The sequence below is a fragment of the Sinocyclocheilus grahami genome, unplaced genomic scaffold (assembly GCF_001515645.1).
Source record: "Sinocyclocheilus grahami isolate Dianchi unplaced genomic scaffold, SAMN03320097.WGS_v1.1 scaffold572.1, whole genome shotgun sequence".
Classification (NCBI taxonomy): Eukaryota; Metazoa; Chordata; class Actinopteri; order Cypriniformes; family Cyprinidae; genus Sinocyclocheilus; species Sinocyclocheilus grahami.
Genome location: NW_015505751.1, coordinates 196,490 through 211,658, shown reverse-complemented (window position 1 = coordinate 211,658; position 15,169 = coordinate 196,490). Strand labels below are relative to the sequence as shown.

Below are 15,169 nucleotides of genomic sequence, written 5' to 3'. Positions count from 1 at the left end.
ATATTGCCCCTTCTTCACTGACACAATGTAGCAATAGACATTTTTCAGTCATTTATTTGAATTTTTAGCTATTGTTTTATTTGATTTTTTTAAGTTTATCGTTCATTCTATTTTTCTACAGGATGGTCTTGATATCAGATTGACCCCAAACACAAATGGCATTACTCTTCTACAATCTTCTTTAATAAAGTAACATAAAAAAATCATCTTTTTGAAAAGTGCATGTTTACTTTGTGTTAAACAGGGTTAAACCTTAATAAGATATGCCTACTCAGTTTGAACTTAGTACAGGAAAATTTGAAGGCAAAATAGGTTTTGAATTTTGAAAGTACTTCAAACGAACAAAACAGGGGCCTCTGGGACCCCAAACAGCAAGGGAGTCCGTCTCAACATTACAGGGTTAAATCCAAATCCAGCTGCTCTGCAGAATCCATGACGGTGTTTGGATGGCGCGCCTCCTGCTTTTCACTCCTATTGTGATGCTCCGGCTCTCACACACACACACACACACACTCTCTCTCTCTCTCTCTCACTCACTTTACCCAGCGCCAACAGACAAATAAACTAATGCTGCCCTCTTTACCATCATTTGGGTTTTTAAAACTATGCCTTGATGCAATTTAGCAACCCCGCAGGAGTTCGGAGAGTGGGAGAAGTGAAAAGGGAAAGTTGGGAAGTAATCGGTGAAGTTTTTCGCTATTGGCGTGCAGGAGCGCATCGAGCCGTAATGGCGCGTCGTGCGCGGACAGGATCTCGACTCTCTCTCGCGGCGTGGAGCAAACATTCCCGATCACACTGGAATAACCTGGAGATTTCAAAGTGGAGCCTAGTCGCCCTGTTGCTGGTTGTTTGTGGTGGATTTTGTGGTGCGGATAGTGAGTTCTCGATCCTGGAAGAGGCTCAAGTTTTGGCAGTGCAGATGAAGAAGCTGTCTACTCAGGAGCTGGGTGTTCTCACCATGCAGGTAATAAAACACACTTCTCAAACTTTAGTTTGGGGTTTTAATGCACTTTTCTACATTTATAATCTGTAATGTTTTAAGAGAGTTTGGCTTGCTTTATTTATCTTGAATAAAGTGTGAAATAAAGTGCACGTTATTTAGGATAGATGCAATTCCTGTATACTGCCGTGTGCATTTCTTACCTTCGTGCTTATTTTACATAGTTTGCATTGTTTATAAAATATAAAAGCGGTTCATTCCAGAGTTATTTGAACTTTTAAAAACATGTTCAGGTAATGACAGCCTTTACAATTGCACGTTTATTGATAGTCACACTTGAGTGCATTCATGTGATATGAATGCACAGATTTAAAACTGCATTTGAAAGATTTGTTTAACTTACTTTTCTTCGTGTCATTATTTTCCGAATCAAAAACATCTGCAGTTGTCTATTAGTTTCTCCAGTCAATGTATGAACATATCTGCATTTTATAAATAGACAGTGTGTAGCCTAGCTACATTTATTTCCCCAACTTGTTATTAGTTTACAAAATTCTTCTAGTTTTAAAAATAGAAGTGTATGTCTCATTTACAGCTGCAGCTTTCTATATTAATGTGGGGGTAATTTGGTTCATTTTATAAGCAAATCATTTTGAAATATCTAACCGTGTGTTTTTGTAAATACAGACCATTAAATGCACAATACAGTGATTTGGCGCCACCAGAATCAGGCAGATTATGTATACACCGTGGTGTGTGTGAAATTCATGCCAATTTCACACCAATTATATGTTTTATGCGCTAACCCTCCATCGTAAAGTTTCAAGCTCGATATACGGATATTATAAAGCAGAAACATCTTCCTTTGACAATCCCCATGAATTACGATTACAATTAAAAGTGTGTTTTCGCAACAAATGGCAAATTTAGTTTGTGGCGCTGTGATGTGTTGGTGTAAACGCGCGCACAGAGGTGGGCAGTAGGGGGCCAGACCCAAATGGCTTTTCATCTGTGCCACACTATACTGCTGTCCTAGCTCCTCCTTTTTTCTGTCACACTCAGATGTTAATCATCTCTTTCTCTCTCTCTGTCTCACACACACTATTTTCCCTCTCTCTCTCTCCCAACTCCCTTTGTATTTATAAGTGATTGTAAATCAAATGAATGAATTACTCATGCAGCCACATTTACAAATTGGCAACCTCCACTGAATATCTGTTGTTGAGATCAATTTGTCTTCTCTTGCATTGAGCCATGTATTTAGCTAGAGCCATTTCCCACAAACTAGACTATCTGCTTCCAGTTTAAATATTCCTGTGCCCATAAAAACATATCTGACCTCATGTGTCTACGAGCTCTTTTACACCTGCATCCTAGCTTTGATTCAAATATTTATCTATTATGCATTACAACTGAGCACAGTTTAATAAAAAAATATATATTTTAGGTGTTGTTTAATAAATAATTAAAAATAAATTATGTTATTTAAGCTATCAATTCCTTAAGATGGGTTGCTCACATAAATACTCCAGTTAAGTGTACTGAGGGTTGTAAATGTTATTTCGTCTTAGGTATAATTGCTTTTTTATTTGCAATACTTCACTTCAGGCTTCTCTGAGCTCCCTCTGTTTGTCCATCAGACTGGTAGCTGTGGTTTAAGTTGAGGCTGTTTTAACTGAGGTCTCCTAATTGAATCATGATGGTAATTTGGAATCGGTGTGTGTAAAAAGTAATAGAGATGGGCTAGAGGATTGATTATGCAGACTCGGCTGGTCCACTGGTGCTTGTCATGTCTTATTTTCAGTATCTTCCCACGTCAATAAACATAATCAGTATAAAATCTAATAGCTGATTGTCATTGTGATATGACTGTAGTTGAAAAATTGTGCTGCTGTTATAGGAAAATCCCAAAACTTTTAGATGCTCTTGAAATTTAAAGGGATATGCAAAATTTAAAATTCTGCCATTTACTCATCCTCATTATTCCAAACCTGTATGTCTGTCTTCAGAAGAACGCACGTCACGAAGAACCTTTAGAAGTTTTTGCCTATGCAATAAAAGTCAATTGGATCCAGAACAATATTGAACTCCATTTACTTTCATTGTATCAAAATAATAATAATAATAATCTGCATATCATATAGTGATTTTTGCTCCACAGACTGGTCTTGTAAGCAGTCTTTGCGCTGGGTTCATCAGTGGGAATTAGGCCTGGTTTGAAGTTCTTTTCATAGTCTCTGGGTGGGATGATCTCTTATGAAATAGTCCATTGAGACAGAGCCATTGCAAATGACCCATCCAGTTAACGACAGTCCATCCATCAGCTCATGGCCACTGAGGCCCCTTCAAAGAAGTCCAGTCTGATAGGCCACCTCCACCTTACTGCCGATCTGGTCACTAATCTACAGGTTCTTGTGGTCTAATTCAGTTACAGTGGATGAGTGTGTAACAGTAGGTTGTTTGTGAGTTTTCTCGTGAGGGCAAGTCTTTTCGGTCATGCTTAATTAGCTCTGGAGTATTTGTTGTGTTGACTGTCCACTATGCTGTGACTGTGACCTTTGGAACTGCTTCCTGCTTAAGTGCACATGCTCGTCTGAGAGAAACAGCCACTGGTCTTGATCAGAAGAACCGCAACCTACCATTAGGTTCTGTGGATTGTGTATAATTAGTTTTCTTTGAAATTAGTTGAAGATTATTTTGATGACTCCACCTTGTCAAAACAAAAACGTGTTGTGGCAGTAGCATTGTGTAGTGATTATCAAATGGTATTTCTCTGGTATTAACATGGTATATTAACATGATTCTTCAAAGAATACTGTAGGATTACCATAATATCTGAAACACCATGACATTAGCATGGTATATCTTCCAAAAACAAACACAAATTAGTAATACAATAGTAATGTTTGGCTCTTTTATTTTTCCTTATTGTTGGCCTTATGCTGAAATTGGTGTCATAGACTAATTTTCTGATTAAATCCAAATTTTATTGATCAGTAATTAATTACCAGTTACATATGACATATTATTGATGCAGTGGGTTTGTAAGAAGCCTAAATTTATTTGATCAAAAAAGACAGTAAAACATTAATATTGTGAAATATTGTTGAATATAAGAATATCATTGATGAATAGAAAGTTTGCATTCATTTGAAATAATCATTTGTAATATTCTAAATGTCTTTACTGTCACTTTCTATGTAATGTATCCATGCACAATAAATTATTAATTCGTTTTGTAAAAAAAAGAAAAATCTTGCTGACCCCAGACTTTTGAACAGTAGCATATATTTATGGTTTTGGGTTAATGAAGTGTCACCTATAAAGAAAAAAGGGGGGGAAAGATCTTTTAAAAATTCATGTTAAAACACATGCGCCAAATTCTTAGAAATATACTTTTTGTATTCATGTTTTATATGGTTTTAAAGGGGTCATATGATGCGATTTCAATTTTTCCTTTCTCTTTGGAGTGTTACAAGCTCTTGGTGCATAAAGAAGATCTGTAAAGTTGCAAAGACTAAAGTCTCAAACCCAAAGAGATATTCTTTATAAAGTTAAGAGTCAGCCACGACTACCTAAATCGGCTCGTTCTAACACGCCCCCACATACCTACGTCACTATCTGGGAAGATTTGATTAACGCCGCCCAAATGTTCACGCAAAGAAAGAAGGCGTAACTTTTATTCTTGCTGTAGTATGGTTGCCGCCGCCGCCGCCATGTTGTGAAGGCGCTGTGTGCTTCGTTGTGAAAGCGAAACTACTTTGGTTGGCCTTCCAAAAGAGGACGATATCGCTTCGTCATGCCTAGAGCTGATCCGTGCTGGTCGCTGAGGAAATACTTCAAATTTGCACTGTGGATCACTGGATCGGCTTTCACCGTGGATGAAGCAGAGTCCATCCCATGGGGTTGTCACATGTGATTGCTGCAGGCATCACAATATGGTAAGGGACGTAACATTTCCGTCACACGCTTGAGGCATTCGGCCAATCACAACGCACTATAGCTGGCCAATCAGAGCACACCTCGCTTTTTCAGACCGATGAGCTTTGTAAAAATCTACGCGTTTCAGAAAGGTGGGGCATAGAGGAGAAACAATAATGTACAGTATGTGGAAAATAATGTTTTTTTAACCTTAAACCGCATAAACACATCATAATCAAGTCTAATAATTATTTTCAAAAAAGGTTTGTTTAATTACTCATAAAATATCATAAATATGAATGTATCTTTAAGCTTTTGGAGTCGCACCACATGACATTTTACTTTCTTCGTTATGAAATCAATACAATTGTAGAGTTATAGTACAACAACTAAATTTTATGTGTGTTGCTTATGTGTTTAGGTTTTTGACTTCACTGCTCACTCTCACCCACAAAAATTCATAGTCTAATGCAAATTTCTTAGATTCCCAAATTGGTTTTGCCCAGCATTAGCAGTCAGTGAGTTAAAAGCAATTTCTGTCCTCCTCTTCCAGCTGTTTGATTTCAAATAGTGACGACAGCAGCAGAAGATTCCCTCTTTCGGTTTCCATGTGCACTTGTTGCTCTCTTTCCCCCCCTATATCTTTTCTGCTTTGTTTCATTCTATTGTCCCTGTACTTTTGTCCCCTCACCGATTTTCAGTATCCTGTTGAAACCACTCCCAGACTCGAGTTAACAATCTAAAGCGAGCGCTCCTCACTGTCCATCGCAGCAAAACATTTGTATGCTTTAATTGTGCTTTCGGCGAGGGAAAAAAAAGGCCACCCTGGCGGTCCTTTCGGCGAGTATCTCCATGGTAAAGTAAACCTCAACGAAGCCATTGTGGCATATTTTTCATTCACTCGAAACTTCACCAAGAGGGCTTCTCATTGCACGGCTAGGATGCGCCTGTTATTGAACAACCTAGTTAGAAAGTCTGCTGTGTGGAAGCTTTTGAGAGGAGGTCTTTCATTCACAATCTCCCAGAGGCAAACCCCCCACCCTTTCTTTTGGAGAAGAGTCTGCCTTCTGTAGTGCCTTTATTAACCAGGAGCTGTAATTAACTGTCCTTATTTAATCAGTTTGGGCTCTTTCTCTCACACACACGTAGGGAAGAATAGAAGCTTCATGGGAACTGGCCTTTGTGCAGCGCTCAAAAGCTTCTTTCAGTAAGTTCCTACAGGGTCGACCTGGGATGGGACATCGGGCCTTATCATAGAGTCTTCAATAGGGAGGTCTTCACACACCCTACCCTATCCCGATGGGGATGGGGTTGGGAGACCAGGGGCCCCACAGCGCTCTTAGAAGTGTGTCTGTGTTGGTGTTTGTTGGATGACTATGCGGGGAGGCTTGGTGCTTGTTCTCTCTTCAACCTTTGTTTTTTAGAACTGTGATCTCCTTCCCCCCTCATCTGATACGGCCTCACATTCACTGTGAGAGATGAGAAGGGCCCTTACTGCATTGACGTCAGACTGTTTTTCATTTCTGCTTCTCTTCTTTTCAAACCGACAGCCCCCCTCTCTCCAGGGTCTAGACCGTCCTGATAACCCTCATGTTGTTGTTTGTCTCTAAAAGAAATGTATAGGATCGAAGAGTTGGATGACGATTAAGGACTAGTTATTTGGCCGTATTGTGATTCAATAGTTGAGCAATTTAGAGGGATAATTCATTTACTCACCCACATGTCATTTCCAAACCTGTATATATTTTTTCTTGCTTCCATTAAACACAAAATGAGATATTGACTACACAAAAGGAGTGTCCTGACAACTCTATTCCATACAATGAAAGAAAATGTAGATGGGTGATAAGTTGCTTTACCTATAACTGTCTGCTAAATGACTAAATCTAAAAAAGATTTCAGGAATACAGCAAAATGTAAATGATTCTATTAGAGTACACCATGTAATACTGTAGCTGTCAAATATTGTTAACAGATATTTAAATGTTAAATATATATTTATAATTAAATGAATCGCAATTCTTGAGTGATTTGGATTGACATGAAAGTGAAAAATCTTTTTTTATGCTTTATTTATTTGTTTGTTTTTAAGATAACATTTTCGTTTTTATATTCAATGCATTTGAGTGAAAATTCTAAATCACTTTGAATCCAGTCTGACCATTTAGACTTAAATTCAGATTTAAATCAGACTTCAAACCACATTTTGATGTACATTGGATAGGGTTTGTAAAAACAAACAAACAAAAAAACAGATGTCTCCTGGTTTAGACGTCAACAACTAAATAAGTTTGAGTTAGACAAAACAATTTTTTTCTTCTTCTGCCTGTCTGAACAAAGCCTATGTTAGCGATAAAACTATTAGTTGATGCATTTCTTTAAAAAACCCATTAGTGTTTTAACTCGCAGTTTGTTTAGTTTTTCCTCCAGCATTTATCTTCACTTTAAAGGCTGTTGATGTAATCTTGGAGTAGTTTTCTCGGGCTGTTATTGATTGTTTAGAGTGTGTGTTTTGAATTGACATTTTCTTTCCAGAGTTTCCAGAGCCTCATGTATTATGTATATAGAGAGTCAGTTTGATAGGGCATTGAAGTGTCTGAGGCAGGAATGTTTCAGTGTGGGAGGAGTAGAACAACCATGAAATGACAGGGTGAGGAGAACTATGTCTGTGCAGCTAAACCCATTCACTATGAGTGGGCGAGTGAGTGAATGAATGTACTCCACTTCATTAATCCTGAACTCTTTGATCCCATTCACACCTGCTATTAACATCCATTTTTCTAAGCCGTTCACAGCATTGAAGTGCTCACATAAGTATAACAGACACTCTGGGCATCAATTCTTTTACTTCATATGCATCTGAGAATCAACACCAGACCAGACCTTTTTTTATTAGTTTCAGGAAGCAAATACTAGGAAATTTAAGCAAAACTTGTATTCTCCACCACAGAGGAAGGAGCTCAGATTGAAGATGGATGTGTTTAGAGATTAAGGAAGGGAGGATGAGAGCGCCCACTGTGTTTGGTCAGGGGGGTCACTCACTGATTTAGAGATTAAATTGGGTTCATAAATACAGGGGTCAGTAGTTTGCGTCCCATCCAAACCCCTTTATCTGATAACCTTTGAGATAAGAGGGTAGGTGGGAATTTGTGGTACTTGATGCACATTTCCTTTTGCTCATGGGCAGCATAAAATGGTTGGACCATGTCTCTATTATCTTTTTGTTCTTGACCATAGCTGTTTTGCTGAAGACTCGTAACATCAGGTTAAATGTCAGCACGCAAAAATTAGGGATGCATGATATCGTTACCATGTTGGGACCACTAGTATGATAATATATTATTTTTAATAAAAATGTATTATTATTATTATAAAGGTCAATATTTATTAAATTTTTTGTTAATTTTTTCGTTTAATTGATCCATATCAGCACATTTTGGGTATTAAATTATCATTCTTACAATTTGTCATTAGCGATGTTTCCATCCAAAGATGCAAATTTAACTTATGCGCAAAACTGGAATATCGCATAAAAAATTAAGCACGTTTCCATCCAACGAGTCGGAGAACAAATTCGTCACTTCCTTATAAACTGGCACTAAATATCACTAAGAAAAGTAGGAGAAGCCACTGAATATAATAATTTTCATATGATAAATTACTTACGCCTCAGAATGAGAACACAATAAATACAGTTAATGCTTTCGGAGGTGGATGCCTGCTGTTTGTGAACGCAGTCGTGTAAGATAATTATACAGACATACTTTGATGACAGACATTGCTCAGGCATTTCAGAACGACCAAAACAATATTTCAGATGCTGTGCAATGAGATCAGTCCGCTGGTTAGTCAAGTTATCCCGTCTCATCGTGCAAAGTCACATGACTTTTTTGATGCGCATGGTGATTTTATTCAGTAAATGTGTTTTCATCATAGTTTATGCGCATTTTTTCTTATCGGATAAAAAGGTGATCCTACTCAATTGTGCTCATAAGTTTTTTTAGACTTAATGGCGTTTCAGTCCAGCGTAAAAAAAAAAAAAAAAAAGATTATTCCAAAATGTGCATCAAAATAGGTGGATGAAAACATAGCTATTGTGCTAATTTCTGCTGATTTTTACATTGTTTATCTTTGCTTTCTTGCGCTCTTAAAATTAATTTTAATAATACTGCATTCAAGTTATTATAAATCTAGCAGACTGAATGAAGTCTTTATGAATATCCATGAAGACTGAAAGATATACATGCTTTTTATTTATAGATATTAGCCTATATTTTGATTCCTATATTCACTTGTAGTGTTTAAAACAATTTGTTTTCGAATTTTTCATTTTTTTTTTAAATAACTGCAATATTCATATTCATTTATTGGTTTTCTGGCCTGATAAATAAACCAAAATGAATATCAGTTTATTGGTATCTACCAGAATTTCATCTCAACATTTCTTACTAAAAATCTCTCTAAGTTGTGCTAAGCTCTGTATTCATTCAGCCATCCAAAGTTGAAAAAAAATATCTAAATACATAAGTCGACCCAGTTGACTAGTCGGTTGTCTTTTCTGGTGTTAGTGTACAGGTAATTCTAATCTCATATACTCATTTCAAAGATTGGCACTCTCTTCCACCACCCAAGATGAAGCAGGAAATGACCCCAGATACTGTCTGAACTTTGAATCTCGGTCTTGTAGTGTGTACTTTAAAAGATAAAAAGAACCTTGACTCTGAGGCCACTAATTGGCCGACATAAAGGAGCGTTCCTGCTTTGAATGTGCGATAGGAAAAGGAGGAAAGCTGCTAGAGCAACAAGCAGCAGCTGTGTTTTGCTATGACTGTCTCGAGCCGGGCCACTGCTTGCCAAGGACAGTTATTTTATCTCCCCTGACTGACTGGTAACCCAACACCTGCGTTAGCACAGCAGATGAACTTGGGTGTTTGTACATTTCCCCTCTGTGATATGTAAACAAGAAAAGGGAATCAGAAAGAATTTTTATTGGCCATGACACCGCAGTCGCTGCTTAACGTTTGTGTGTATGGAATTTGTTAGGGTGTGTGTGTGGACTGTTTATGAACATTTCCAAAGTAATTCTTCTGTTTATTGATTCATGTTCCCTAGAGGCTCCATAGAGATGTTGCAGTGTGCTCTCAGATAAACTGCCCTTGTCTTGTGATTGCTTTAGCAGTAGAGACAAATTTACTGCCTGATTTACTAGGTGCCTGTGCCTCTGAGAGAGTGAGAGAAAGAAGAGAGCAAGGTTGTGGGAGAGAAAGCGAATATTTTTGTGCTCAACGTATGCATGTGCACTTCTCAAATCGTGCCCGGCAGCAGTCCGCTTGGCACTCGTGTTTGTGTGTGTGTGTGTGTGTGTGTGAACTGGTCCAGTGCCAGCGTCTCTTTTACAGGATTCTTAGGGACAGCGCTTTGAGTCTCTGGTATCTGCTGAAAGGAATACTGTGTGTAATGAGCAGTTTGCAGCAGAGCACTGTGGGAATGCAGGTGTCTGGATGGAGGCACTTATTGTAATGTTTAGTGGGCTCTGCATGCACGTTTACTCTGTTGAAAGGCTTTATGTGGCATTGTGTTTATGGTTTCTGTTATTTTCTGTTCGCAGTTATCTAATACTGGAGTATTACAAATGGATCTCCAAGAAATGTCTCCAATATTGGCAATTACCTTTTTATTTACTTTTTTTAAATACTTTAAACTGTCTCTTTAAACAGGCAGTGAAGAACAGGCAAACTAGTTCTTGAGAATTAGGCCTGTTGTCTTCACCTAAATTGAAAACAGAGACTGAAAGACCCGGTCAAAAAAAGGGGAAATTGTTGATATTTGAGTGTTAACCATGATGTTGACGTGATTGCTAGCCAGCCTATTCATATCATGCATTGTCAACATCTGTGAACATTTAATTCAGCGTAATCTTCTATTATTTACCTTCAGTGTGAGACTGCTTCGGATTTCAACCTGATAATGTTAATATCTGTTCATTTCAGTGTGATGTCTTGATTTAGTTACTACACCGCAAACCGGAATCAGGCCTTCAGCTGTGTTTAAGTGAGGATTTGCCAAATCTTTCATCTGATCTTCGTCTCTGTTTGGGTTCCTCAAAGAGGATTAGGTGAGTTTGTTTGTTTGCAATGTCTTCACTTCATGAACCATTATGGACGGTGCCAAAACCTAGTGCCGTATTCCTGTATTTAGCTAGATTTGGGGAAGGGAGGGTTGGTATTTTTTTTATGATTTGAATTAACCCTGGCAGCTTTCGCGATGGAAATGTCATCATTTAGAGAGCAGTTGCAAAGGAATGTAAGCAATGATTTGACAGCAAATATATCTTTGGTTGCCCGGGGTGTTTACTGTCTTCGCTGCAAGACTTTGTGGATCATGTTTTTCTTTAGAGTGAGTTTACCAGTTTGCGCACAAATGCATATTTGCATGAGGAAAAATTTGTCCATGAATACCCAGGGCTTTGATCAGCCAAACTTTAGGCTAGCAATGGTGTCACGGTGTATAATCTGACAGAAACCGCATCGATGACATTTCCAGACTGCTGATTCAAATGCATTTCTGTCTCGTTCTCTATGCTTGTTGCTGGCAGAGAATTTAAGGAGAATGCAAAGCGAGTGTTATTTTTCTTCACCCATTTCCCATGAATATGTGCATGCAAACCTGACTGAAACTAAGGTATTAAAGAAATAATTGATGGCAATTGAGGTACAGGTTTTTTTCCCACAAGTTGTTTTTGCAGTTATTACATTTGTAGGCAAATGTTTCACCATGTAACTGCCACTTTGAGCAAATATTCACCCGCAACCAAAGTTTTAGGCCTATTAAGCCAGTTTGACACATATTTAAAATGCTAAATTTCTTAAAATGGAGAGAAATTGCCTGCTAGACAGGCATCCTAACTACTCACAACATACTTTTTGTGCATAACTTCATAAATTCTAAAGTAGAAAAAGATGTAATCTTATAATAATATATTGCAGTAACATTTAAAACATGCTGGAGTGATTTGCTAAAGGCAGAATGATGTAGTAAAACCATGTTATTTCCGATTACAGCTCTGATACCGTGAAAATCTCACATTGTGACACCATATTTAACTTAACTGTTTTTGTTGGACTACATCATTGTTAGGGTTTTTTAGTTTATTCTGCCTGCCCTTCAACTTGTTGGATTGGTTAGAATGGAGGTATGTTAATTTTTTTAATACTTCTAAATGCAAATGCTGATTGCTAACTGTTAAAGCAATAGGCTAAAGCTGTTGTAATGCAGCTATTTTCTTTAATATTGTGTATAAAATATTGTAGATAATAAAAATTGTAAGTTTTTAGTTCCTGTTTTAGCACAGCGGATGATTGACAGGTGAGTAGGCGGTCGTTCACTGTTGTCTAGGACAGACCAGGGTTAAGTGTTTACACTACAAATGCAGTGTGGTCACATTTTTGACTATCTGAAAATGTTGAGTGATTGTATCACAAACATTTTGTACCCCAGTTATACTTGTATTTAGCACTGTCCACTTATGATCAGATCACCCAAAATGAATGCCAAGTATAAACAGAATCTTAGACTTATATTGAAGTGAGGGTTTGTAGCATAGTAGCTTGTGTGAGTGTAATAGACTTTGGCAGGTCTGTGGGTATCAGAGTCCCTTCTCCTTTACTGATGCTGTCTGTAACCAAGCCCCTGTGTCCATCTGAGCGTGTTCACTACGCACCCTGAGTTCACATCCGGCAGGCAGCCAACAGAGCCTTTGTCCTCTGGACTGAAGCGAACAGCAGGATCCTGCTCTGTCTTACTGATCCGAGAATAACCAGAGATAAGCAGTGATCCCAGACTGGAGTGATTCTTCCTAAACATTGGAATGTGCTTCCCCTTCTAGGCCTTGGACTGGGTTTTCATTTAGAAGTTTTATGGATTCAGGATTAAAGTTTTGTGGGGTTTTAGGTCATGTGTATTCGTTTTGAGGTCCTAATTTGTACTAGCGTACTCCTAAAAGTTTAGTTTTGGCAAATATACATTTAAAATTTTCATTTTCATTCAGGAAAACAGACCAAAAATACTCACTCATCCTGAACTATGCTGTTTTTTTCCCACCTCAGCGATGAAGTACAGAGCTGTATATTCATGTAAATACACCTTTAGAGCTCCCCGGGGTTTGGTCTGTTCTTGAAACTTGAAGTTTTACAACAGAGCACATGTGTACAGTAATTCTAGGTAGTGTCGGTCAGTGTTCCTGTGGAAGAGACTGCATTCTTCAGTGACGGCCCTACAAAAGTCCCTCTATGAGCCACTGCCACCCTGTCTCCTGGCTCTGTCACCACTGTATGACAAGGGTCTCGGGGTCATCAGGACAGAAGAAAGACAAATGTATGTTGTCAAACAGTTTATCCCAGTAACAAAAGCATAGCATTTTGGAAATAGCAGGACTAAAAAGGACTCTTTTGTATACTTGGTAATAAGTGCCTTAAACTGAGTATCTATCTTGATTTGCTTCCTCAAACCTGGCAAACTTTGACAAACCCAGGAACTATCTAACAGAAGATCTAAAAACAAAATTTTGTTTCCCAACTGACTGATTAAAATCTGTACACCCTGACTCTTGAAGGTTGCATAATATGCAATCTGATTTGACCTTGTGATTTTTCAGCAGTTGTGTTCCAGTTTTGTGTGCAACATGAATACGGTCACTGAACAGAGTGTCGGATATGTCAACTGAGAGTGATAATAGCTGTTTTGATTCTTGAACGCACTACTTTAGTCAGTACTTTATTCAGTCACATTTCATGTAACTTAGATGAGTAGTTAAAGCACATCAAGTAAGCACGTTTAAGTTTCCATTTACCATATTTGATGTTTTCTGTGCAGTTGCGTTGATCAATGTTTATAAATCTGTTCATCATATTAAAGTTCTCCCAAAAATGAAAATTCTGTCCCTCATGTCGTTCCAAACCCATAAGACCTTCGTTAATCTTCGTAACACAAATTAAGATATTTGTGATGAAATCTGAGCTTTCTGACCCTGCATAAACAGCAACTGACATGTTCAAGGCCCAGAAAGGTAGTAAAGACATCGTTAAAATAGTCTATGGCTGTTAAAATGTTTTTTAATTCCGAACATTTGTCGAATTTAAAATAAAATTCCACAGTAGAATGCAAAAACGTTGAATTCGAATTTTTAAAAGACTCTCTTTCTCTCAAAAGAAAGAGTCGAATCTGAATCATTTAAACGAGTCATTTTTAAAACGAATTGATGTCAACATGAAACATTAGCATATTGCCCGCTAGGGGTGGAACGGTTCAACTTACTCACGGTTCGGTTTGTATTACAGTTTTAGAGTCACGGTTTCGGTATGGTTTGTGCCATCTTTAGGCAAAAACTATACTGTCAAATAAAAATAAAGAAAATAAGAATAATCTATCTAACTACAAGCAACAGCACAAATAAATACAATAGAGTAAAGATACAAATAAAATAAACAGTGATTTTCAGTTTTTCAAACATTAGTTTTTAGGTACAGAAATAGAATAAAGTAATGAGATGTAAAACAGCAGTGCATATTTGACTGTATAAATTAAAGATTAATCTTTATTAAAGTTATAAAATCTATTCAATCAAGAGCAGTGAGTGATTTCTTTGTTGTTGCTGTTTGATTAATATTTAGAAAGTGCTGTCTCTTTAAGCGAATGCACTGATACAGTATGTTTAGCTGGCTATGTCTGCTATAGGATACTTACCAAGATGGGCATTTTGACATAATTTTTGTGTGAATTTGTCCATTTAAACACAATACTTCAGAGAGAGTGCTTAATATTTGCACACGTTGTGAGGCGCGGGTTTGCATGCTTCAGATGAGCGCACGCACAAATCTTCTCACTGCGCGTGCAAGCTTGCATCCTCTGGCTCTTAAATGTTTAAACTGGCAAAGCTTAAATGATTTTAGCTTAAACACCGATATCAACGTATGCTGTTCAGGTCTCACCTATCAGCACCCGGGTGATGACGGAATAAATGCTCATATTCCAGCATACGGCATTCGCATTGAACAAGAGTGAATGGTTTGTCCACGTTTTTTTTTTCATCGCTGTTGTTGTAATGTATTGGGAAGCCAGAATGCACATCCATCAACAGAAACATATATTAGCTGAGCCATGTTTGTTTTACGTGTTATTTATAGCAAACCATGTTACAGATGCGTTGACAGATTTAAGTTGAACCGCGATCCTAGCGGTTCGATTTTTTTCCGCGAACCGTTACACCCTTATTGCCCACCCACTTGTTGCGTGCACAGACTTGGGAAAACT

At 37.8% G+C, this 15,169-nt stretch overlaps 1 protein-coding gene across 1 annotated transcript in view; it reads left to right on the top strand.

Moving 5' to 3' along the window:
• Positions 1-542: 542 nt before the first annotated feature.
• The window catches only part of LOC107556548 (VWFA and cache domain-containing protein 1-like), an 80,039-nt gene continuing 65,412 nt past the window's right edge, over positions 543-15,169 (top strand). Inside the window, 1 exon segment of the mRNA XM_016239690.1 lies at positions 543-964. Within this exon segment, the coding sequence (XP_016095176.1) occupies positions 614-964 (351 nt within the window). The 5' untranslated portion in view covers positions 543-613.